The sequence below is a fragment of the Phaseolus vulgaris genome, chromosome 9, assembly GCF_051622355.1.
Source record: "Phaseolus vulgaris cultivar YP4 chromosome 9, ASM5162235v1, whole genome shotgun sequence".
NCBI classification, from domain to species: Eukaryota; Viridiplantae; Streptophyta; class Magnoliopsida; order Fabales; family Fabaceae; genus Phaseolus; species Phaseolus vulgaris.
In genome coordinates, this window is record NC_143506.1 from 29,267,022 (window position 1) to 29,293,195 (window position 26,174).

At 28.6% G+C, this 26,174-nt stretch overlaps 1 protein-coding gene across 2 annotated transcripts; it reads left to right on the forward strand.

Moving 5' to 3' along the window:
• Positions 1 to 8,080: 8,080 nt before the first annotated feature.
• Positions 8,081 to 15,404, forward strand: LOC137823084 (nucleobase-ascorbate transporter 6). 2 transcript variants are annotated; one of them, XM_068628198.1, is made up of 15 exons: positions 8,081 to 9,275; positions 9,570 to 9,701; positions 10,383 to 10,480; positions 10,620 to 10,796; positions 11,067 to 11,167; positions 11,459 to 11,534; positions 11,621 to 11,680; positions 12,092 to 12,276; positions 13,043 to 13,139; positions 13,817 to 13,903; positions 13,983 to 14,041; positions 14,136 to 14,227; positions 14,332 to 14,409; positions 14,524 to 14,684; positions 14,950 to 15,404. In XM_068628198.1, the coding sequence occupies exons 2-15, from the start codon at positions 9,596 to 9,598 to the stop codon at positions 15,166 to 15,168; spliced, it is 1,596 nt and encodes a 531-aa protein (XP_068484299.1). In that variant the 5' UTR covers positions 8,081 to 9,275; positions 9,570 to 9,595; the 3' UTR covers positions 15,169 to 15,404. The 2 variants fall into 2 exon arrangements, with proteins under 2 accessions (XP_068484299.1, XP_068484300.1); XM_068628199.1 differs by having other exon boundaries at positions 9,008 to 9,419.
• The last annotated feature ends 10,770 nt before the right edge of the window (positions 15,405 to 26,174 follow it).

The window sequence follows — 26,174 nt, forward strand, 5'->3', positions numbered from 1 at the left end:
TCTATATTTATTTTTCAGGTAGTATCCCTAATGGCGACACATTTGCTTTCTCACATAGTGTCTCTAACGACAACGCTAAGTTTAATTATTGTTGGAGATCCCATATCAACTTGAGATTAGAACATTTCATAGTATATAAGTGGGTGCAAGCCTCACCTAATAAGTTAGTTTTACGAGGTTGAGTTAAGCTTAAAGTTCACTTCTTAATATGGTATCATAACCATTTCGAGCATATCCTAACGATTGTTTGTTGAACTTATTAGGTCACCCGCTATTGGGTCATCTCACGTACGAGTTGGTAGTCTCGGTGTGAAGAAGGTGTGTTAAAAATCTCACATTGACTAGAAATTAAGAAATTTCATAGTATATAAGTGAGTGCAAACATCACCTTATAAATCCGGTTTTATGAAGTTGAGTTATGCTTAAAGTCATTTTCTTAATAATTATTTAATTTTCTATCAATTTTAGTGTCTTCCAAACTTATGCTATAGTTAAATAATATGTTTTTCTTTATGTAGGTTTAACCAACATTATCTTGTAAATTTGTACATTGGAAGTCATCTCTAATCCACGGCCACCAAAGCATTAGCTTTCACTTTTATTATAGAACGCTAAACTCACAATAGCTTTATGTAGTATATCTTTTTTTGCTCTTTTGGAGACTCTCCCATCATTATTTCTTGTAGTGTTTATTAAAAATGTTATTTTAAACATTTATTATATGTAATAATTTTTGTAGTATTTAGTTCTCAGATAATTAAATTTTTTGTACAAACTAATTTAATAAATTATTTAAAATTCATATTTCAAACATATAACGGAATAACACGTAACCATGTTGAATTGGGTCATTAATTTATCAGTTCAAATTGTACATGACCCAAATTGTACATTACAACCTTAATTGTATTTTAGAGCCCATCTAATACGATCATGCCAATTAACAATTAGACCAAGGCTTATCTTTTTTAGGAATGGGTCCATTTGATTCTCTTTTTTTACCCATATATGTAATATCTTGATGAGGAAGTAGGACAGAAACAACAAACAATGAATTTTAAAACAAGGTACCACTGTACCAAGTCTCTACAAGTGCACTTTCGTTGTTGGTCACATACGAAAAAGCATATTCACTATGTCTTTCCATGTTGCCATGTCTTTCTCACTCAACTTCATCTTTGATAAAGGCCACCAAAAAGGGAAAACACTGTTATATAACTATCAAATGCATTTCTTTCCCTTTATTTTTTAAGAAATTTAGCACAGCACCATGATTAATTTTTTTAATGTCGATTTATAAACTTTCATTACAAGCAGTTAATCTCCTTTAATGAAGGTTAGTTTACAGTTGTGGATAAAAATATGGAGGACTTTGTTATATGTGATTAAAGTATTATGATTATTTTTAACCATCTGTGATGCAATTATTAATTTATTATATAAATGTATTCGTAAAGATCTTAAGATCCTACTTATGTAAAATGTGTTCTACACTATGTGAAGAAATTATAATTTAAGGGTTTGAAGACATATATGTGAAAATTATATTGGAGGGTTGAAAATAAAGTTAAAATTTTATAACAATAATTTTAACTTGAGATAGAGGGATTGGTTATGTCCAAAAGAAGTAGCAGAGAGATGATGGAGAGAAGTTGTATCATATGTAAACCTATAAAAGAGTGGTTTTAGATACATACACGTGGGATGTGCAAATATCATATTGTCACTATTAAAGTAAAAGTTTGTGTGGATCAAAACTATTGTTGTAGATAATAGTAGTATCTTTCAAACAAAAAGAAAGTTATTGTATTTAAACTCTACAAAAACTCATTCATAGAAACAAAATAAAAAATAAGTGAGATAATACCAAAATTTAAGATATGCAGTGGTGGTTTTTTTGTGTGTAAACTTTATTTGTGTACGTGTATGAATATACATATATACAAACATGGAATAAGAATAAAAAATATTTCGTCAAGAACATTAGTTTTAACATTGTGTTCACATTATCTGATTGAAGTTTCTGTTTATCAAATGAAACAAAGAAAACATAAGTGATGCTTGTGTTTGATCACCAAACAAACAGAGTATTTGTGTTTGTTTGTCATGATCTTATGCTAAGAGAAAAGGTTTGTATTTGTCATGATTTAATAAAATAACATTTTTTTACTATTAATATAAAAATAAATTTACTAATTTTTAATTTAAATATAAATATAACTTTTAACTTCTTCATGTATATTTAAGTTTTCAGACTTTAATTTTATTTATGTGCAATTTTACAATAATGATAAATTCGAAATATTTATTTTGATGCCAATTTATTAATAAATATAATAATATTACAAATTAAAAAAATAAATCTAATAATTTATTAATTCAGTGTAATATTATAATTTTTTGTTAATAATATTTAAATTGATTTTAATTTATAGTATTTATAATCAATACTTTTCAAATAATTTAAAAAAACATAAAAAACGAAGAAATCAGGTAGAAATTTAATCTCTCAAATAACCAAATTCTGGGTGTAAACTAGAAGTTCAGAATTCAATTCCAGAAACCTGAATTCCAAAAAGAAGTTGTATTTATGTAAATAAGATGACAATAAATGTAGTTGGAGAATTTTTGTTTCAAATTGGTTTATTGGGTTACAAATTTCCAATAAAAATCCATTGATTTCGTGAAAATTCGTATGTAACATTTTTATATCACGAAACATAATGTATAAACTAATAAGTCATTAAATTGACAGATACTAACGATTTAAATCTAATAAAAAAATAAAAATATTAAATGTGATAAGTTATCTTTAAGAAAATAAAAGGATATTCTGGTCCTTGTATTTATCATAAAATAATTGCAACTTTACATTTGCTCTCCCTTTCTGTTAGAACCTTTACATAGAATAATTGACAAAATTTGATTAAAAGGAAAAGCTACCTTTTTCTATGTTGATGTTTGTTAACTTTAAACTTTATGATCAGAATAATAATATTAACAAGGTGAGTGATATTGTCATATATAGAGAACATAATCTTTATGTGATCCAGCTCTAATCATTGTATGAGAGACTCTAGAAAAGGAGCATGGCACTAACTTCTTTTCTTAATCCCACACTCCCTTATCATCATGTTAACAACCAAAGAATTAGCACCAAAAAGTTAGCTGCATATTCCTTTTACCTTTTGCCCCATGCTGCTTCTTAAGTTCATTCTCTCATAATTAATTTACAATTAAGAATATTGCTAATCATGTTGAGGTGGTTATTACTCATGTGATTAATTCCGGTTAATCAGGTAGGACTTTGAAAATGTTCAAACATTGGTTGCTTTAGACACCAACTTGATAAATAATCTGAGCATGGATTTGACTTCATGATTCATTATGGGAGAAACAAATTGAACCATTTTTTTTGGAGATGTAATCATACAAATGTTGAGGGTATTTGGATGAGAAAATTATTAGAATCACATGTTTCTCTTTTATGAAAAATAAAAAACTGAAAAATGAATTTAACAAGAATAATTTCTTGCAATCCCTACAAATTCTTAAAAAAAAATTATAAATAAAACTTATTTGAGAATAAAAATATAAAAATAAGAGTTTGTTGAAGTTTTTTCTTAGAATTCTTGGTGCAAAAGGATGAGATTATGACAAGTCTGGAGAATAGCAGAGACACAGTGACTACTTTCGTTGTGTCGGTGTTTTAATGTGATGAGATACAAATTCTGATCGACTTCGTTATCTCAGAAGTGGTATTTGTAACAAAATGCATGAGAAATGGGATGAAACTTTTGTTTCTTTTTTAATATCGAATAATTTGATTTTTTTATTATAAAAATCAAATTTGATGAAAATCTATTTTCAGCTTCATAAAAATAGAACTTTTCACAAAATTTATAAAAGTTATTATGGATTAAGAACTTGATTAGTGTGGAAGTAGAAGTTGAGAAGGTTAATCAAATAAGAAAAATTTTAGAAGGAAGTGAGAAAAATGAAAAAGGCAATGCCAGTTGGAAGTCAATAATAATAATAGTAATAATAATGGACAGCCAACACCGTTCATTCAGCGATTTTAAGGATAAGATGAAAGAGAATTTGTCGGTTGTCAAATCTTTCTCTTAATTTCTTTTCAAACATATAAATTTTTTAACCATTTTAGTTTATTTTTATTTTAAAATATGGTTTTAAATCAATTATTAATTATTTTGTATTCCGATTTTGACAGCAAAAATGTAATTTAACAAGTAAAATTTAAGTTTTATACATCATTCAAAAAGAATATTTTTAATAACATATTATCATATTTTCATGAATGATATAATAATAATAATAATAATAATAATAATAATAATAATTAATATCGTAATAATTTAGTGTATACAGTTTAAAACCAATAAGAAAAATTTATTTGTTCAATTTTTCCTTACATTCATTCAAATTTTCTTCCTTCTCTTTTCATATTGGATTGTAACAGAGACTGCAATGTGCTTCAATCATTATTTCTCTTTCATCTTTCATAAATTCTCAGAATGGCGTTTAGGTAATTGGGTGCTCCAATATTCCTCGTAGTGTTCCTCCCAAAAGAAATCTATGTTCCCTTTCAAATTATTCACTTTTTTTCACCCATGTTACCAGTCCCTTTCTAAGAATATTCTAATCATTTTCTTTATTTTGTATAGCTTTTCTAAGAATATAATAAATGCCTTACTTATAATAAACAAAATAAATCGAGTAACCCTCTTTTTTATTTTTAAAAAATATAATATTAAAAAAATTAATTCAATATAAAGATTTTATTAAGGTGGTTTTACAAAAGTGTCACTATTTATTTTAGAATATGATAATTATTGAGTAAACCAATTTTTTTTTTAGTTTTATATATAGTTGTTTTAACTGTTGTAAAATATATGTCATGTAAGACATTTTTAATCCTTATTTGTTAAAAATGTCATTATTTATATTTAAATTATATTTTTATTATTATATTTGAGTTAACTAATATTTTAATTCTCTATTTTATTTTATTTTTCTAATTTGACTTGTTAATTTTGTTAGAGAAAAATTTCAGTATTCATTATTTTGATTATTAGTAAAGTATAAAATATTATCATGTTTCTTATGTAAGAGAAGTGTTTGTTCAATAAGAGATAATGTAAGATGCAAGTGTTTCGTCTCTTAAATAATACAAATATTTCATATCAACGACCTCTTGGAATCTGAGCTTAGATTGTTTTGCTTCAATAACTCCCAAGTGTTTGTTTCATCAACTCTAGAAAAGTCTATTTATTTTGTACGGCTCTGTGTTTTATACGATTTCAAGTAAAATAATTTGTTCAAAGAGAGATAAGTACATCCAAGTATCAAGATGTTGCTTAAAAAAAAGAACATTTAATGCATGCATGAAGCATATTTAATGCATCTTATGTCTAACTTTCTCAAAATACTAGGAGAATGTTCAAGTAAGTCTGAAGTTGCTCAATGACCAAAATATTATTTATAACGACTCTTTTCTTCAATGTATATTTATATTCATCATTTGAAGAGAAGAAAGTAAGATGATCTTGAGCCATTGTTTGCAAGTGCAAAATGTAAAAATGTTGTTTTTTCTATGCCATAAATAACTTTGTTTAAACACTATTTTGTTTATCTAGCAAATTATTAAAGAGTGTTTGACCTTGTAAACATCGAAAGACACAATCCCTTTCTAGTGAGCAAACATTGTGATCAGATCCTATACAATTTCTATGTCTTAGCTAAAAGTGACTTGTTCTTAAAGAACACTTATATTTTAGGCAAAAGTGGCTTGTTAAAGAATATTTGAGAGGTTAGCCAATAGTGACTACATTCTAAAACAATACTCGTATGGGTTAACCAATAATGTTACGAGTCAAAAAATACTCGTTTGTATCTAGCAACGTTAGGATGCTTAATGAAAATTAATTAGTTGATTGAGAACTAGACATAGTTTGTGTTATTAGATGAACCAATGTAAAAATATATTGAGTAACTTCTTTCATTCCTTACCTTGTTACATTGTATGTTACAACTCCTACACTAACTTAAGAAGGTGAAGTTTTCGAACTCAGTTTTTGGGAAATCGTTGTCAATTCGTTTGACCAGTATAAACATATAGTCTTAGTTGTCTAACGCTTCATAAATGAACTTGAGCTCCAATTGAGATATAAATGTTAAGTTTTCTTGAAAGGTAGATCTCGTCCTCGCTCGTTCAATGGGATCTACTATGATAGCCTCAGGTGGATGACCTCTAATTGGTTGAACAATTATGTTGATTGGCTTTTGGGTTTTAGTTGGATTGTCTAGTGTAGGGTTAAAAACTTCAACAATGCTGCCTAATGGTGAAAATTGCATTTATTCTTTATTTTTTCTTTGATCAATGAGCAAGCTAAATGAAATTTTCTAGTTCAGACAATTTCTTATTAAACTTGTTGCTAATGAATTTGACATGAATATCCTCTTCCACTATATTATCTTGAGAATTTTTATGTTTTAAAATATCCAAGCATGATTCCTTCATCGTTTTTGGAGTCAAACTTTCTAAGGTTATCCTCAGTGTTTATAATAAAATATTGACAACCAAAAGGTTGTATATGTTGAGCTTACGACCTCTCCACAGCTTAGATTGATTTTTGTTAAAGATTGGTCTAATATAAATTTAATTTAATTTTGTAAATAACATGTTGTTTTAACTTAGGTGTTTGATAGTTGAATTAAAATTTAATATAGCCATTTCTTGTAACTTCTAATCTATCTACTACAAGTTACCTTGTTTTTAAGAGAAAAAAAATGGTAGTCTCATCATCAATTTTGACCACACATTTAGTATTTGTTGAAAGAAACATTATATCCTACATACCACCTCCTGTACTTTTCAAGATCCAAATGAATGTTTACTCAAAATAATCCAATTAATTAAATCTAAATAAAATAATAAAGTGTTCAATATGTTTTGAAATCCGATCAATGATTGAAGTGGTCAAAACACCTAGCAACGGTTTATTGGTTAAATCGATATTTATAAAGTAGTACCAATAATTTAATTATATATAGAATAATATTAGAAAAAATATAATATCACAATTTAATAATACTAAAATCTAAAAGTAACACATTTTAAAAAACTTTTTAACATTCAAAATTAACATAAAAACAAAATATTTCATTATATTTAGTTTTAAGAATACATAATTTGAAATTAATTAATACGTTTCTTAAGAAGATTTTGACAAATACTTCATTTTTATTTTATTTTTAAGAAGAAAACTGAAATAACACTTTAACAGTAATTGTTTTAAAAATACTACTTTTCATCGAATTTCTCACCATGATACTTTTTGACCAGTTTTGAATGATTTACTGGTTTTCAGACCAATTCAATTTGAGATTGGTTTTATATTTCAAATGTAAATTCTCTATCCAATTCGATTCTTACAACACAAAAGATATTTAATAAATATGTAAAAAAATGAATAACGTGATAAGTGATTACAATTTTTTCTTATCCGAATATCCGGTTATCTGAATTTTACATTTCCTTCTATCGTTTAAAACAATGGACAACAAACATTATGTTTTGACATTTAATAAAAAATTATAAAATAACGTATAATGATAAAAAAGTGAAATAAAGAAAAATTATGATAATATTATTCACATATTGTATGATAAAATAAAACAAACCTTTTATTTTCCATATATGAAGAATATGAAATAATAAGAAAATTGCAAAAACAATAACTCAATTTGATTTGATTTTATACAATATTTTGATTTTTTATATTTTAAATAATAAATAAAACAAATAATGACGATTAAATGACAATTCACTAACATCAGGATTCATTCAGAAAAGAGGAGAAAGGGATTGATGACCGAAACAAAACATGTGAACTTATAATTCCTCCTCTATTTATATTTTAAGAAAACTCATATTTCAATGTGTTCTACAAAAAGTTTATATATCCAATTTGAAAAGAAATGGAGACAGAGAAAGTTCAAGAAAGTATTAAGGTATAAATGTTTCTATTTATATAGTGTATATTTGATTTCATTTTTCATTTTATTTTCTACTCAATCAAATAGTTTTATTTTTCCCTTGTTCTATTTCCTTTCTTTTACTTCCTTCTTTCTAGGTTTCCTTTCTCACCCAAACATAACATAAAAACTGTATACAATGTAAATCCAACATATAAGTTAATGGTTTTATTTTTCAATAAGCAATTGACATTTAAAAAAATAATAAATTAAGATAAGTTTATAATTTTAATCCTTTATAATATTAAAAAATATATTATCATTATTTAAAAATAAGTAATTTAGTCCTTTTTTTTCTCTCCTCTTCTTTAAACCTTCCAAAATACTGGCTAGACTTGCACCAAACAAACTTTTTTTTTATAAAATAAAGCAATAGAATTAGAAAAAAAAAATAACAGCTGAGCAACTATTCTTCTTAGGCATATTATATTAGAGAAGATCAAGAAAAAAAAACTATAGAAACTATCTGTGTTTTATTTCAAAAACTTGTAGTTTTACACAATTTTATCATGATATTTTCCAATATGGTAGGAGAGTTTATAGTTTATCTTGATAAATTACTTATTTTAATAGATTAATCTGCTTTTGACACACATATATGATAAATAAATAGTAGGGAAAGTCTCATCCCACTTAAATTTTAGAATGCTCTTAAATATGAATTAAATAACTTCAGCTCTCACTTCTTATAGTTGTGTGATGAACCTAACATATTTCTTTATATATATAAAAACCATACACAAGATTTTAGAATTTTTATGTATTAAAATATACGTTCATACTCGAGTTGCTACGTGTGCATGACACGAGAATGCTACCTAAACATTCTTCCATAGCAAATTGATAACAGGAAACAAAACAATAAATGTGAGCAATATTTGTTGGAAAGTAGTAAATTAGGGTGTGTAAGATAGCTACAATATAACTTAACACAAGCCTACTAGGGAGTGAGAGAAAGACAGAGAAACATTACTTTTTGGTAGTAGCAATTAGCTAAGAGAAGAAAGAGAATCTTCATTCATTTTTTTCTGCTCATTTTCTGTGTACCCTTTATCGTTTCTCTCCCAGCATTGGAGTCTGCTTTACTCCACACTCCACAACAAAGATCGTCTGCATTCCCTTTCTCTTCTCTTTTCATCCCTTTTTCTCCTTTTTTTTTGGTGGGGGCACCTCATTTTGTTTTTGACTTCATAATACTACTCCTTCACTTGAAAAAGGTGCTTTCTTTTTACTCTCTACTCTAACTTCCTTCTTAAATTGTGCAATTATTGTGGCCATTAGTTTCACTTCTTAACAAAAGAGAGCTCCCAGCTCAGCTCAACTCTACTTGTTGCATTTTACTTTTTCTAGGCTTAGTCATTGTAAGAAAGCTCCCTTTTTTCTTTTTGTTTCGTTTTTTCTTCTTCTGGGTTTTTTTCTTTGTGGCATTGAGGGATCTGGGCTGGTGTTAGATTTGGACTTGTTGTAGATTTATTAATTTGTTAATTGTTGTTGTTTGTTCGTTTGTTCAGAGTTAGGAAGAGAAGGAAAAAAGGTTATGGCAGGAGGAGGAGCTCCAGCTAAATCAGATGAGCCACAGCCTCACCCTCCAAAGGATCAGCTTCCCAATATTTCTTACTGCATTACTAGTCCCCCTCCATGGCGTGAGTGGTTCACCTAGTTTAGATTCCAAAGTGCAGAAAAATAATAATGATGATATTGAAAATAAGAAAATTGCTTCTTTTCAGTTCCCAGGTTTGGGATTTTGTTTTTTGAGAGAAAATTAGTCAATCTCAAGGCGGTTGAGAAAACACAGGAAAAATAACCGCCTTTTCTGCTGTGGGGGTTTGAGTCTGGTTTTGTACTTTTATATGCCTGTGGCAACTCAGGCTTCTTTTTACTCTTAATATGAATGGAAACAATTTGAAGTGCTGTTTCCAATTTAGTTGAAATCCTTTTAATTATATATATAGATAATAAACCAACGGCCTTTTTCTGTTATTTTCCAGATCCAGATTTGGTGCTCTGGAAACAATTTTATTGCTACTTCCAAATTTGCCCCACTGGTTTAATACTTTTTAAATGTTTTAGTACCTTTAAAAAAACTATGTTATTCATATTATTGGATTTTGGTGCATTCCACACAGCCAGTATTGAACAATGTGGTTAATGGATTTTAAGTATGTGAAATATTTGGCCGACTTTAATGGCATATTCTTTTTGATCATTTGTAGTTTGTGTATGATATTTTAAGAATCTTCCTGACTCCCCTTTTAGTTGAGGTTTACTTTGCTATTGTATTTCTTCTTTAATTTGACTAGAAATTTTGGGTCATTGTGATGCAGCTGAGGCTATACTTCTTGGTTTTCAACATTTTCTTGTGATGCTCGGCACAACTGTGCTGATTCCCACTGCTCTTGTTCCCCAGATGGGAGGTGGCAATGTAAGCAGCTCCAGATTAAATATATTTAAAGCAGTTGTGAATAACTTGTAGGGAATGTTATGAGTATCTAACCATGTGATTGTTAATGCTTTCTCCTCCTAGCCAAAATTATAAGAAAATAGCAATTCAATTTTTTCAGGATGAGAAGGCAAAAGTTATTGCAACTCTACTTTTTGTTGCTGGGATTAACACATTGTTGCAAACAATGTTTGGAACTAGACTCCCTGCAGTTATCGGAGGGTCTTACACCTTTGTTCCAACCACAATCTCTATTATCCTCGCTGGCCGATTCAGTGGTGAACCAGATCCTGCAGAGGTCTTGTTATCAGCACAAATCTAACTATGTACTAAATGATGCATGACTGATATTCTTGCTATATATTTTACATTGCAATCAGTTATATTTAACCTAAATGGAGACTATCATATATGTAATCATATTGTATATCCACTTTTTATGCACTTAATTGTGTTGAAAATAGAAGAGTATGAATTTGATTCAAGAGCTACCATTAAGCATTATATTTTGTGCTTATTTGATTGGAATTTTTTCATAACCATTTTCCCTGTTTTTGTTATCTATCAGAAATTCAATAGGATAATGAGATCAATCCAGGGTGCTCTTATTGTTGCTTCAACTCTTCAAATAGTACTGGGCTTCAGTGGTCTTTGGCGGAATGTTGCAAGGTTGGCCAAAGTTCTTACTTAGTCAGTGCGTCATGTTTTTTCTGTCTTTGCTTGTCTTGACAATGTCTAAACTAAACTGTTAGCCGTATTTAAGAATGTGTTTGCTATGTAAGCTTTGCCACTTTTCCATCAAGTTAAATTGATCTTTGAAGTGGGTTATATAGCTCATGTGATTTGTTTAATTGGATTTGGATTAACTAGCACAAAAGCCAAAAGAAATGAAATAATTGGTTGATATCTTGTGATTGGCTATAATATTCTCATCTTATGCAAATTCAATTGTTTCTTCAGGTTCTTAAGTCCACTTTCGTCAGTTCCTTTGGTATCTCTTGTTGGCTTTGGGTTGTATGAGCTAGGTTTCCCTGGGGTAAGTCTTCTGCTACAAATTTACAATGATCAATGTATAACATTAATTTAATAAAGTTTCAATATTAATTCTTATTATGGCTGTAGGTTGCTAAATGTGTAGAGATCGGACTGCCTCAGCTTATATTGCTCGTATTTGTTTCACAGGTAGAGAAAGAGTTGCATATGCATATTGTCTTCTAAGTTTGTAAATCTCTAAATTAGGATCTTAGAAATGGAGGTCCTACATATACTAGAGATAGGGTCAAATTATAATGTATAAGTAGATGCAAACCTTATCTTACAAACTGGTTCTGTGTGGTTGAGTTAACTTTTTAAGATACCATTACAAATATCTAATCATACATTGAGTAGAGATATGACCAAATTAAATATATAATAATATAATTGAGCGCAAACCTAATCTTACAAGCCGGTTTTGTGAAGGTGACTTGGAGTTAAAGTTTGCTTTCTACAACTTAGTTATTATGTTGTCCTGGTTTCTTCACATTTCTATTTTCTTACATAATGGTTTCTATAAATTTGAGTTTGTAACTGGTTATTGCTTGTCACATGCAGTATGTGCCTCACGTGCTACATTCGGGGAAAAATATCTTCGATCGATTTGCTGTGATATTCACAGTTGTAATTGTGTGGATATATGCTCATCTACTTACTGTTGGAGGGGCCTATAACGATGCTCCACCTAAAACTCAGATTTCCTGCCGCACTGACCGTGCTGGACTTATAGATGCAGCTCCTTGGTTAGTTGTGTGATTTCATTGAATTTTAACTGTGAATGGCATTTTTTTTCTGTGAAATTTGTGTTGACCTATAATTTTACCATGTTCTAAAATTAATCGTATAATTGAAAAACTTCCAATTGGTTCCCTACCATGAATCTAAACTATCTGGCATTTTCCCAGTTGCAGTTGCTATTCCTGATGTGATAACTAATGTTGCATTTGTGAACTAGAGGGTGGCAACTTAATCCATTTCTTGTTTAAGAAACACAGTCATGTCAGTGTGTTGCGGGGATTGTTGTAGATGTAGTAGGGATGGATTGTTTTGGACACTATCGAGTCCACTGTGGCAAGATGGACTCAACATTATATTATTGGCCACTGGTTGTGATAGGGTCGCAATTAAAAACTTTATTTAGGGACTAAGTTAAAGCTTGGTAAATTATATCGAGTGTGTTCATTACAAGATGAGGCTAAATTATTTTCATTATTTAATATGTTTCTCCTATCTCATATTTTTACTATTTCGATTTCAGTTTACTATTTTGACTGACTTAGGGGATACCTTTTAGATGATAAACTGAACTGCATACATGTTGCATGCATCAGTCTTAATGTCTTATAATATTTATCACTATTACGGATCATGTATCATAAGCATTTTGATATTTCTGAAGTCATCCTTGAAACATTGTATTTTTTATTTGGTAAATTGGTGTGAATCTACTAGGCTTAACCTTGTGAGTTGAAACTTATTGAGAATTTGGCATGGATTTTGAGTTTGCAGGATAAGAATTCCGTATCCCTTTCAATGGGGAGCACCTTCCTTTGATGCAGGTGAAGCCTTTGCCATGATGATGGCAGCTTTTGTTTCTCTTGTAGAGGTAATTTCTTTCATTAGGTCTTTCTCATCAAAGCATACCTTTTTTTTATTAATTGATTTTCTTTCTTAGACAACAACATCTATTCGGTTATATTCCAGATTCATTAAGCCTTTGGATCTTGTGGCATTACTGTTGGACACATACAAAACAGCATATAATTCTTACATCTTACATCACTCTCTGCCACTTGACCTATAAGGAAATTATCCTTTTAAAATCACTGATAACTATTATATAGTAATATCATTTGTGAGTTTTAAAAACTTCTGGTAATGGAATTAGGGTTTTTATCATGAATAAGATTTTACTAGTTTTCCATTTGTCATAAATGGTTTATTTGTTTTGCTGAAGGGCAATGGAATCAGCTGAATGATGTCTAGTCTATATAAATGAGTTTCATGATAAATTGAACAATGTGAAACTGGTTTAGTGCTTTAATGGATATAGTTGGCAAGGGGAGGGGAAGCTTTGTCCAAACTACATTTTCAAGTGATATGTAGCCATTGATTATGCTAGAGTTCAACAAGAACATAATAGTGCCATACCTGCGTGATGACATTCTTTGATTATCTGGCTTGTATACTTACGTGTTGGCTTAGTATCAGTGTTATGCAGTTACCAAATTACATACATGGATTAAATTATTTGCTAATACTTGTTTCATTTATCACAAACAGTCCAGTGGAGCTTTCATTGCTGTTTATAGGTATGCTAGTGCAACACCATTACCACCATCTATTCTCAGCAGGGGTATTGGTTGGCAGGTACAAATATGGCTTTTACTTAAAACATTTAAATACAATCTGGAGTATAATTCCTCATGCATCTTATTTATGCTCTCAGGGAGTTGGCATTCTGTTATCAGGATTGTTTGGAACAGTCACTGGATCCTCTGTGTCCGTGTAAGATTGAAATTGTGCTGTTTGTATCCTCTTTACCTTACTAGGAAAGAAAACTTTCTTGTTGATCAAAAGAGTTTTGTTGGTTTCTCTACAGAGAAAATGCAGGTCTTCTGGCTTTGACACGGGTTGGAAGTAGAAGAGTAGTGCAAATATCTGCTGGATTTATGATTTTCTTTTCAATTCTCGGTGAGTTGATGAAACATGATTTTTGTGATTCAAATACCTACTTTACCTTATCTTACTACATTTTCTTCCCTTTCAACACTGACTCATTTTCTTCTACTTTGTAGGAAAATTTGGAGCAGTTTTTGCCTCCATCCCACCTTCCATTATTGCTGCCCTCTACTGCTTGTTCTTTGCTTATGTTGGTATGTTTGATTCCTCAAAACATACTCGTACATTTATTTATACTTTGATTTATCATGACCCTACAAGAAACATCACATGTAATGTCATGTTCCACTTTTGCTCATCATTTGTAGGTGCTGGTGGCCTCAGTTTTCTTCAGTTCTGCAACCTCAACAGTTTTAGAACAAAATTCATTTTAGGCTTCTCAATCTTCTTGGGCTTGTCTGTGCCACAATACTTCAATGAGTACACAGCCATTAATGGTTTTGGTCCAGTCAACACAGGCGCAAGATGGGTATGGATAAGATGTATATAATATAATAGAATAAACCAATTGGTCACCCAAGTTTATATATTTTAATAACATTTAGGGGGTAATTTGAAGAGCTTTTCAATATTGGGGGACAACACAACATGATTTTTAACACTTAAGGGGTTGTTTATATAATTATTTAGACTTTAGGAACCATTAAGAGAGAGAGAAAGAGAGTAATGTTTGAAAGATTTGTTATTAGTTTTTGTTGAGTTTGCTTACAATCACCTTTTTATGCACATGACAGTTCAATGATATTATCAACGTGCCATTCCAATCAAAACCATTTGTTGCGGGTGTTGTGGCATATTTTCTAGACAACACTTTATTTAAGAGAGAATCAAGCATTAGGAAGGACAGAGGGAAACATTGGTGGGACAAGTACAAGTCCTTCAAGGGTGACACAAGAAGTGAGGAGTTCTATTCACTGCCTTTCAATCTAAACAAGTACTTCCCTTCTGTTTAATTCTGCACAAGACAAGACCTCAAATATAAGGTGGCTTCATCTTCACCACGCTCCACTTCTAATATTCAATTAAATCTTGTTACACGCCATAGCTCTATGAATAGTCCACCCTCTTATATTATATTTATAGCATTTTGTAATACATTTATTTTATGGCTCTTGCTTTTGTAAATCTGATCAAGAAAGTTGGATTGACGTAGCAAATGGGCATGGCTAAATTATCTTGTCTTCTTCAACTCAGAATCACTTCTACCACCTCCATGCAATGCATTTTGTACTCTATTTTCTATTCAACTATATTGTGCTGTATTAATCTAGGTAGATAAAGAAGTGGTTGAAGAGTTAATGTGTGTTTCAAGATACATAAAAGCATGAATTTTTTGTTGTTGATAACATTGTCTTAACCACACGTTGTTGGACTATAAAAGGTAGTTGGCAAAATATGTTAGAAACTGAAATAATAGTTTTTGGCTATTATTATGCTTATTAGTTAACATCATATATAGCTTCACTCTTATCACATTGGTGTCACATCACAGGCTCTAAGCCACTCAGTGCTAAGGGTGAGTTAGGAAGACAATCTTATCAATAGGTATACACGTGTCAAGGCTTCAGAGTTTCACTTCCGTTCAAAACTATACTACTGGCACCTCTGTAATTTTTTCATGAACAGGTGGCATTTTGATATCTATAATTTTGTCTTGAGAACTCACATTGTTGTATTGTATTTAATATGATAGTTTATATTATTTGAAAATAGCCCTTACCACCACTCCATAGATTTCTGTAAGATATTGATTGGAAAATTCATAAAAGTTTTATTGCATTGTGATAGTACATGATAATAGGAAACAATCACCTTAATATCTAAATCATTTGACTGATAGTTCCAGTTTTTTAATGACAATGTTATTGATTTCATACTGAGTGGTTTTGTTAATGATTATGTTGGTCCTGGAATCTGGCTGGTCACCTTTAGTTAAGTTTTTCTATCTAATGGTTTTATATATCTATGAAGTTTAAATTCCAACAAATTGATAAATTTCAACAAATTGTTAAGTTGATAAATTGTTTAGTTTATTGAGTGATTTTGAATTTCAACAAAAAAGTTCACCCCAAATCCATCCAAATTATCACCTACATTTTCCCTTATCTAGCATATCAAATTAAAATTGAGAATATTTTTATCGTACGGTGATACTCAAGATTATAAGAGTTTTAGTTTTATAAAATAATTCTATTGAAACATGCTAATATAATAACAATACAGAGAAATATATTATAGTTATAAAAATATTATTTTTACTTGGAATTAATTTTTCAAATAAATACAGAGAACAATCTTATTACAGTGAGATCTAATAAAACTCTTACAGAAAATAATCATAAGATTTTAAGAATGATATGGTATAAACAAAAAGATAAATTAAGATTTGTTACAAAGATGAATTCGGTTTGTCCATGGTTGTCATGTATAAGTTGTAATATGAAATACATTCTGAATTCTATAATTTGAAGTTTTTCTGGATCACAAAGATATTTTTAGTATTTTAAGAAATATGAGAGTATAACAAGAAAGTATTGAAGTGCAGGAATAAACAACCTTGACTTGACTGAACTATGCTTTAAATTGAATAACTCCTTTTCACCACTGCATATTGTCGTGTTTCTTCACCTTGTTTTCTAGTGCTCAGATTTGTTTTTTACATTTTTGGCTATGAAACACAGTGTGAACATTAACGTGATCCATAGCAGGAAACCATTCCCTGCAACTTCCCTTTTTTTGGACTATTATTTTCAACACCAACTCCTTAAATTCATATACTACATGTTTTAGGCCATGCCTCAACATTACTTTTGAAGTTATCTTAATCGGTTGGGTACAGCAGCTATGAAGAATCTATTAATGGCAATTGCTTCCTGCACTCAATCATTTTGAATATGCACTTGATCAATTTTTGAAATTACAAAATTGCTCTTCATTCTGGAATTAAAAATACAGTATAAAAAATTAAATTCGAAATAGATTTTTTATTCTGAAAATGAAATTTTGAAATAAAATTGAAAAACCGAAATCTTATTTTGAAAAAATAAGTACAGAATACAAAAAAAAAAAATACATTCTAAGAAAAGGAATTTTGAAATCTAGAAAGTATTTTAAAAATCCAAATCAAAAAATATATTCTGAAATAGCAAATCCAGAATACGTTTTGATATCATTTCTGTTTAGAAACTACAAAGAAAATTTTAATCATTTTGCGTCAGTGCAGGTTCAAATTTGTTGGGTTCAGTTGCCTTAGACAGTTTTTTTCTGCACCCCTACATTTTTCTTCCTGCACCCACACAATTTTTTAAATTCCGAAACTGACCTTCACCTGTTATTTGAATTCGGAATCTGGGAGTGTGCTATTGGTTCATCAATCCGAAAGTGAATCATGTTGCTTTTTGGATGAGGGGGTGTTCCAGAAGCAAAGTTTGCATAAATTGATGATTTATGGATTGCTGAATCCAGAAGTCTAATTTCTATTACGGATTGATGGATCTGGAATGATTTTTTTCAATTATGGATTTCTGAATCCGGAATGCATATTTTGAATTATGGATTGGCGGATCCGGAATGGTTTTTTCAATTATGAATGTTTTACATTTTTTTATTTTGGATTAACATTGTCATTCATGTACTACCGGAAGCACCAATATGGGAGATTACTGCACGCGCCAACCCGAAATTTTACCGGAAGCGCCAATCCAAAAATTTACCGGATTTCATAATCCAAAATGGAAAAAAATAAATGTACCGTTTTATATAGAGACAATTTTTTCTTTGCACAACCTTGCGGGGGTGCAGGAAGACAAATATAGGGATGCAGAAAGAAACTGCCTAATTGTTATCCAGATCAGCATGTAACATGGCCCATGCTTCAGCCCAAATTGGGATCTCACTTTTATTTTTCTTCTAAATAACTTTTCTGCCTTTACTAAGTTAGGGCACAGTTTATTAACTTTACAAAATAACTTTCCACTTCGAGTGTTTTATGAGTAATTGACACCCTTATCAATTTATACACATACTGTATACACACATATATTATTATTTCTCATTCTAAAATTTTGTTTATACTTATTATTATTATTATTATTATTATTATTATTATTATTTTCATATGATATTTTATAATTGAAAGGTGTTGTTTGAAAAAAAAAGTGGTTGTCAACAAATCATTTTCAATGTTTTTTTATATTTTTGTAGTTGTTAGGAAATTAAATTCCTTGTAACTTTTGGGTTGTTAGAGAAATTTTAGTAGGAAGTTAAGTACTATATGAAATTTTAAGGGTTGATCTTGAAATTTCAAGGATTAGGGTGAAACAACATATAAAACTTTCTTAAACACTAGTATTCTAAATTGTAAGCATATTATTTCAAAAAAAATAGATCTTTGATATTTGACATTTTACAGCATCTAAAAGCAATGGTGTTATGAAAGATTATAAAGTGATAGAATTTAGTTTTGTAGCAGTAAAAAATGTGGAAGAATGAGAAATGGTGGAAGGTAGGTAACCCAAAAGAAAGTGTGAATTGAAAAGAGAATGTTGGACCACAATAGCATGCTGTTTTTTTGCAATAGAAATACAGTTAAAAGCCCAACAATGTGACCGACCACTTATTATTATGTGTCGGTGACGACAGTGATGCCATCACACAACACAAAAACATAACTTTGAATGAATGATAAAAGGTAGAATCACCACTCACCACGCCACCACCATGCATGCATATGCATCTTTCTTTCATTCCCCACGCACGCCTCTCATTTCACTCCACAACTTCTTTGCTCTTTTATATTCCATCAAATTATTACATTCAACACAAAATCTAACTAATTTTATTCTATTTATTATTTATTTTTTAAAATACTATAATATCTCATTAATTATTCAGCTTATCTAGGTATTGAATTAATGAATCATTATTTCAACCTTCTAGAATATTATTTAAATTCTGACTTAATCCATTTATATTAGTTAGTAAGATGATTCACATCTTTAAAAATTATATGAATTTTTTAAATTAGAGAACTGAATATTTTAAATATGAAATAGTTTATTCAATAGGGACATATTTTGCCTCATAAATCTTACCATAGGTTTATACGATATTAGAATACTTGTTAATCTTCTAAAATCAGTTTGTAAGGTAACATTTATAATTATTTTTATACTTTATTTTAATTATATTTCTAAATGACGTGACATCTTCAATCCTATAAATAAATTAATAATTAAATTACATTAATTAATTTATATATTCGCTTATATAATATTAAATAGTTCATATTATTTTGGTGGTTGAAAGAATGTTCATAACTCAAGGAGTTGGTTTAAGATTTACTTTGACCAGTTTAATATCAAGTCGATGTTTATGATGTCTTAGTTACATTTTTGTTTGGATAACATGATCAAACTAATTAAAGGTTTAGTTCCTAGTTCAACTTATCAAACTAGCTGGTTTGATTTTAGTTTTATAATTATTGGAACGAGATTTACATCCTTTTCTCCATCAAACTTCATTCTTCATTATGAAATGAGATGACATATTTGTAAAGACGCTTATGTTCAACACTTCTATTCTACACATATTTAGATGTCCAAAATTCACTTTGAAAAATATAAAAGTGTTTGTCTCTTAGAAAATGTGATATATCTTCAAGGTTTCTTAATTGTTTAATTTTCAACATTCTAATTTTCAAGTTGCATATTATTATTTGTTATCCCATTGTCTTTTATCAAAACAAGCTAACATATTATTCCAAAGTCAAACTATCATAAAAACGATACCCATAAATGCTATAAACATCATCTTCATAAAAAATAAAAGCACAAAAGAGGAATTTTTTTTTTTTTGCAAAGAACTTAGTCCAAAATTCTAAAAAGTTGTTCTACATTGACAAAAAGCACCTTGAAGCAAAACAATTTAATTTATATAAAACAAATTTTGAACATCTCATAATAGATACAACTATCAATATTGTACATAAAGTGGGCCTCTTGAGGAAAGAAAAATAAATAAGTTTTGTGTAAAAAAGTAATACAAATAATCTAAAATCTAACAAACTCTTAATATTTTGAGTGTCCAAAGCTAAGAACATAAGTATTCAAGCTTGTCATCATCCTTTGCAAAACAAACTTAACTTGATAGTATACATTATTATTCTTTTACTCTGTGATTTGTAATATTTATCAATAAGCTTTCTATGTCTAAAGCTAGGAGGGACGTAGGGTTAAATAATACCTGATTATTTCATTCTTAAATTGAGATTGAAAGAGTTTTGGCAAAAAGCAACATAGAGAATGCTTGTAAGTGAGGAGTGACATAGAGAATACTTGTTTGTAATCATCTATTTAATTAGTGTAATCCTTTAAAGTTGAAGGAGAATTTGGCATAACTCTAGTTGAGTAAACCGTATAAATAAGTTACTCATCTCATGCTTCCAACTTACAATTCCACAAAGCTTTGGACGTATTCAAGCTTACAAACTTATATTTATGTGAACAAGGGTCTTAACATATTATTAATTACACATTTAAACGATATTTCTTTTACACTACTAGAAAATCATTAAATAGAAACTAATGTTAGAGAAAAAAAATAATTAGTTAGTATATTGACTAAATTAGATATTATTTTAGAGACTAAAAAAATTATTGGTATCAAAAGTAGTTTCTATTATTGAAAAATAATTTCTAAATTGGTATCTAACTAACTATCAATGTTTTAGCTACCAACTTTAGAATATGAATAATTGGTAGCTTATTAAATACTAATTTAGAAACTATTTAACAATAATAGAAACTAATTTAGATACCAATAATTTTTTTAGTCTCTAAAATAGTATATAATTTAGTCAATTTAGCAACTAGTTATTTTTTGTGTCTAAAATTAGTTTCTATTTAATGATTTTCTTGTAATGTTAATTGTAGAATCATGTGCTAAAATATGCATCCACATAACCTTTCCATCTATCCTTACTATTAACAATAACCTAAAAATATTTCAATTTTTTAGGGAGAGAAAATATTATGGGAGATGTATTTAATATATTTGAAATTTAAGGGGTTGCAACACAACTACTCTTAACTAAAACTGGTTTTTTTAAACACAATCACTCATAGTTAAAGACAATTGTTTACAAAGAAGGTGATCTAAAATATTAGAATTTATTCATAAAAAAAGTGCTTATCTTAGGACATATACAAGATTAGGTTTGTTCTTCTAGATAACTAAAGAATACAAATAATATTTTTTTTATAAATCTTTTTATGTTAGGTATCGCTATACAACTTGACATCTCAGGTAGACTAACATTTAAGTAACAACAATAATTTGTTATCACATGAAAAAAATATTATTAAAAAAAGAAGAAGAAAGAAAATACAAAAAAGGGAGAATTAGACCACAACCAAATACAAATAATAGTTTACTAATGAACTAAGTTTTGCTCAATTGAAATTTCAAACTCTAGACACAAATTTATTTTTTAATTTATTATTTATTATAAGTTATATGAAAACTTAGAATTGATAAAGAAATATAATGTTAAAAGTGGAAAATTTGGAATTGAGGAAAATTGAAGAGGGAATTGATGTGATATTTTTAATTTTTATTTATTTATTATGAATTATATGAAATATCTAATTCTTAATTATGAATTTTTAATTTTTATGTATTATGCTTTATTAAATATATAAGATAGTTTGACAAAAGAATTTTTTATTTTATTTAAAAAATAATTTTTTATTTTATTTTTAGGTGGATGAAATCGAAATTAAATATTAAGTGAATCTTTGCGAGCTCATTTACAAGGTGGGGATGAACTTAGATTGATTTTGACAACTATATATAGTGATTATATATTTTGACAACTATATTTTATTAAACCTAATGTTTCTTATATATAGTGATTCTTACACTTTTTTGACTGAAATTTTTATACAAGTCTAATACTAGTAATACTTTCTATCTACTAGGATTGTTTAGAATTTTCGCAGGACATATTTTGGTAAAAAAACACATTTTTATACCTAGAACTTAATTATTTAAATAATTAAATATTTTAACTGAATCAAAATTAACTTTAAAATTGAAAATAATTTCAATTATGAATTAATTAGTTTATTTATGATAAATTAACATAATTAGTTCTTAAATTAATTTAAATAGTTTTAAAATATAATTTTTCTCTCATGTTGAATTTCATTAAACCTTATATTTAACTCATTAATTCGAAAAACCATAACAATACGAAGTCTTACATACATAGATAATTCATTTATAAGGAAATTTATTTATTTTATTGTAATTTAATCGTATAATTTTAAATTACTATGTTACCCCTTTCTAACATGATTATCAAATTGTTTTAGGTAGATCAATCTAAATTAAGCCCCTTTTATGACAACAATTTTCCTACATTAATAAGGACTAATTACTTTGTATTACTTAAATGTAAGTTCAATAACCTACTAATAAGGTGTATTAATTCCTTCCAAGCATTTTCTTAGTAAATAAGCAATTACATATTCAAATAAAATTAAAGAAAATATGATAAGCTTCTCATACCTTTAAAGCATGCACAAAGAAGAGGGTCTTGAGAGGTTTAAACTTTGAGTTCCTATAAGACCTTTCTTGGACCAAATCATCTTAAAAACTCTTGAACCCAATGGAAAGAAAATGAAAAAAAAATATATGAGAAAAAGGTAGAGACTGGGAGCACCAAGCAGGAGAAAGAATTTACCAAACTAAGCATTTTAATTTTTTGAATATCTATGACCTTGTTGTGAGGGAAACCTTGAAGTTCCAAGCTTCTATGGTAAGAAAGAAAATGTGGAGAGAAGATGAAAGTGCTTAAAGTTTTCAAAGGAGATGATATTTAGAGATAAAGTAGGTGACGGGTGGGAAAATGAGTAGGCATTTTATGGTTTCAGATTAGTGTTTTAGGTCTTAGTCCTTTAACTAATTGTGTTTATTGTTTTTTATTATTCAAATAACATGTTATTAAAATGGAAAATCTTAGGTATTAGTCATTATATATAGGTGGGAATAAGTTTTTGGATTTTTTTTTTCTATTCTAGAAGAGTTTTTCCTTATTAACACATTTGAGATAAGACAAAATAATTTTTTACAGTGAACAATAATTCAAGTTCGATATTGAAATAAAAGTTTGTATGTCACGTCGCCCATAATTTATGGGTGTAGATTTGTATTTTATTTTTTAGCAAAATTTTGAAGGTAAACATTTTTATATCTGACCCACATTATCCCCAATCTATACATTAACTAATGGAGTCCTAACCCATATATCCAATAGAAAAAATACAAAAAAATACAAGATATAATTATTTAGATCTTTGTATTTCAAGCCTTCTCTACAAATAAATAAATAAATAAAAATTAAGAAATAGTAAAAACTCATGTAAAAGAAATATAAAACCGATATTTTACTGTCAAATTTTGTAAGAGGGAATTGTCTCTGTTTTTAGAAATGGAACAAAATAAATGAAAAACGGTAAAAAATGACTTTTTCTTTTACTCTTTTTATTGTAGAACTCAAACATTTAATAAGTGAGAAATGAGAACAAACAAGGACTTTATATTTTACTATAAAAAAAGAAAATAAATTGAATAAATAAAATAATTAAATAATAACTAATTTTAAAATTTAAAATTAAAAAAAGTTATATTTATTAAGTGAAATATTATTTTATAATTTAAAAAATTATGTTATTAATTTTTATTATTAATAAAAAATTATAATAAAATTTATAAACTAATTTATAAATTGGTATTTAACATTATGGTAATTTAATTTTTATTATAATATACAAGAAATTTAAAAAAAAATTGGGGAACTATGTATCCCGCTCGTATAATCCTCCGACTGCATATATAACAAAATAATAAACAACTTCAGTTTGAAATGTAATTAGATCAAACATTACTGAATAAAGAAATCTAATTATTTATTGCTTGTATTATGATTTAAAAAATAATTTGAATTTTGTTGAATCTAGACTTGATTTGTGACTACGTGAAATGTATAAATTGTATGTGTTAATTTTGTTAAGTATATTTATTGCAGTGCGGGTGTAAGTTGAGTCGTATAACTCACGGATTTTGCAGAACATATGAAGTTTATTCAAATTAAAACTCGTTTAAAATGTGAACTATGGACAAGTGATTTTTTTAGTGTTTAAAATACCTAAATAACATACGTACTCTGCATACCCAACTCCAACAATAATGTTTACTTATATCGATATCTTTAAACTTCTATTTCTCCACTCACAAAAAAAAAAAAACTTTTGCTGTTTGATTTTTAACACAACTAAAAATCAGTTGAATTCACTGCTGAAAATTACACAAAAAAATATTTAATTGAATTTCAGTATTCTATTTATTATTTGACTTGTGATATTGGTCAATGAAGGTAAACATAAACTAATGAAAATTATAGTATCACAAACAACATATATGTTAAACTTTAAGGAATGTTATAAATACTCATGATATATATAAAAAAGGTTCTTCCTAGTTTAGGGTTATTCCCATGGCAAAAGGAATATAAGAAAAATCTTTAGCAATCTAAAAATCTAGCAACACGAGTGAATCATTTATTGGGCATTTATTGTAACAATATTTAACTTAAAATTGTAGTGCTCAAGACCAATTTTTTTCCTTCGAACACCTATCAAACATGAAGTCTCTAAATATTGCACTCATGAAATTCATTTGTTCTCTTTCTATTTTATTCTAAACACTTACAGTTAGGTACATACAATATGTTTGAAAACTCAACAAATTCTGGATTTTTGTGCTCATTTTTTAAAATGGGTTCCATGCATGTTATTGATTTGTCTTTTAATCACTAATATATGATAAAGTCATTTTTTGTTGTAAGGAGTCTTAACATTTAAAATGAAATTAATTCAAAAGAGTAATATTTCAAACAGCTAGAATTTGAATAGAAAGTGAAATAAAAATAAAAATAATTTCATTTAAAAGATAAATAATCATTATTCCTTAGTTACATTATCATAATTTTTTGATATGCCATACAGCAAGATATAATTATATTTTTTGACTGTAGTGTTATGTTATGGATTCCGATTGAAGCATGATGATGAAAGAACATGAAGAATAGTCTCTAAAGTCTGAACAGGAGTGATGAAGTTCTCATGCAATCCAAGATTTGACGATAATGATTGGCATAGGTGGTCGTGGTTGTCAAACATGGGATGCAACTGAGGGTTGATCATAGCTATTTGACCACTGATGCACCATTCTTGTTCCTAAGTAAACGAGACCAAAAGCAGTGAGTAATTGATAATGTCCATGTTTTATGCACCCTTGTGGATCCGTGGAAAGACTGAACCATGTATTAAAAATATAAACTGTCACTGAAAAAACCGACTCAAATCAAAACCAGCCTCATGTGTAATCCTTCCCCGTCTTTCAATCTACGTGCACCAACAGCAACAACAACCTGTGTTGGATGTGCCGATTAAGGAAATTATTATGTATTACGAAAGTACTAAACTAGATCTAGCAAAAATTATAACATGCTTACGACATAATCATGTACTAAATGAGATAATTAAGTCTTCTTGGAAAAAAGAAAAGGTATAACCGACAAGAGGCAGGGCTAGGGTAATTGGGTTTAGGTGGTCACATGCATGGCAATTACTTTGTGAATAGGAACATGTTATTTACCCAAACATGGTAGACCCAAGGGAATGTAACGTTTCATCACATAAGCTGCCACGGTCCCATTGTGTTTGCTCACGACCTCATGCATCCAATCATTGCTTGCCACGTGTATCCCATTCCATAGTTTACCACTTTTCTTCTCTCTCTTTCCTCCAAATTCTCCCTCCCTGTTTTCACTTACATTCCATTTGTTTTACTTGTAGGTTTTATACTTGAAAAAGTTATATGAACAGAAAAAGGT

Coding starts and splice junctions, on each gene's coding strand:
- LOC137823084 (XM_068628198.1), top strand. CDS start 9,596: ATGGCAGGAGGAGGAGCTCCAGCTAAATCAGATGAGCCACAGCCTCAC. Junction 13,140..13,816: donor CTTTTGTTTCTCTTGTAGAG/GTAATTTCTTTC, acceptor TATCACAAACAG/TCCAGTGGAGCTTTCATTGC. Junction 14,410..14,523: donor CTTGTTCTTTGCTTATGTTG/GTATGTTTGATT, acceptor CATCATTTGTAG/GTGCTGGTGGCCTCAGTTTT.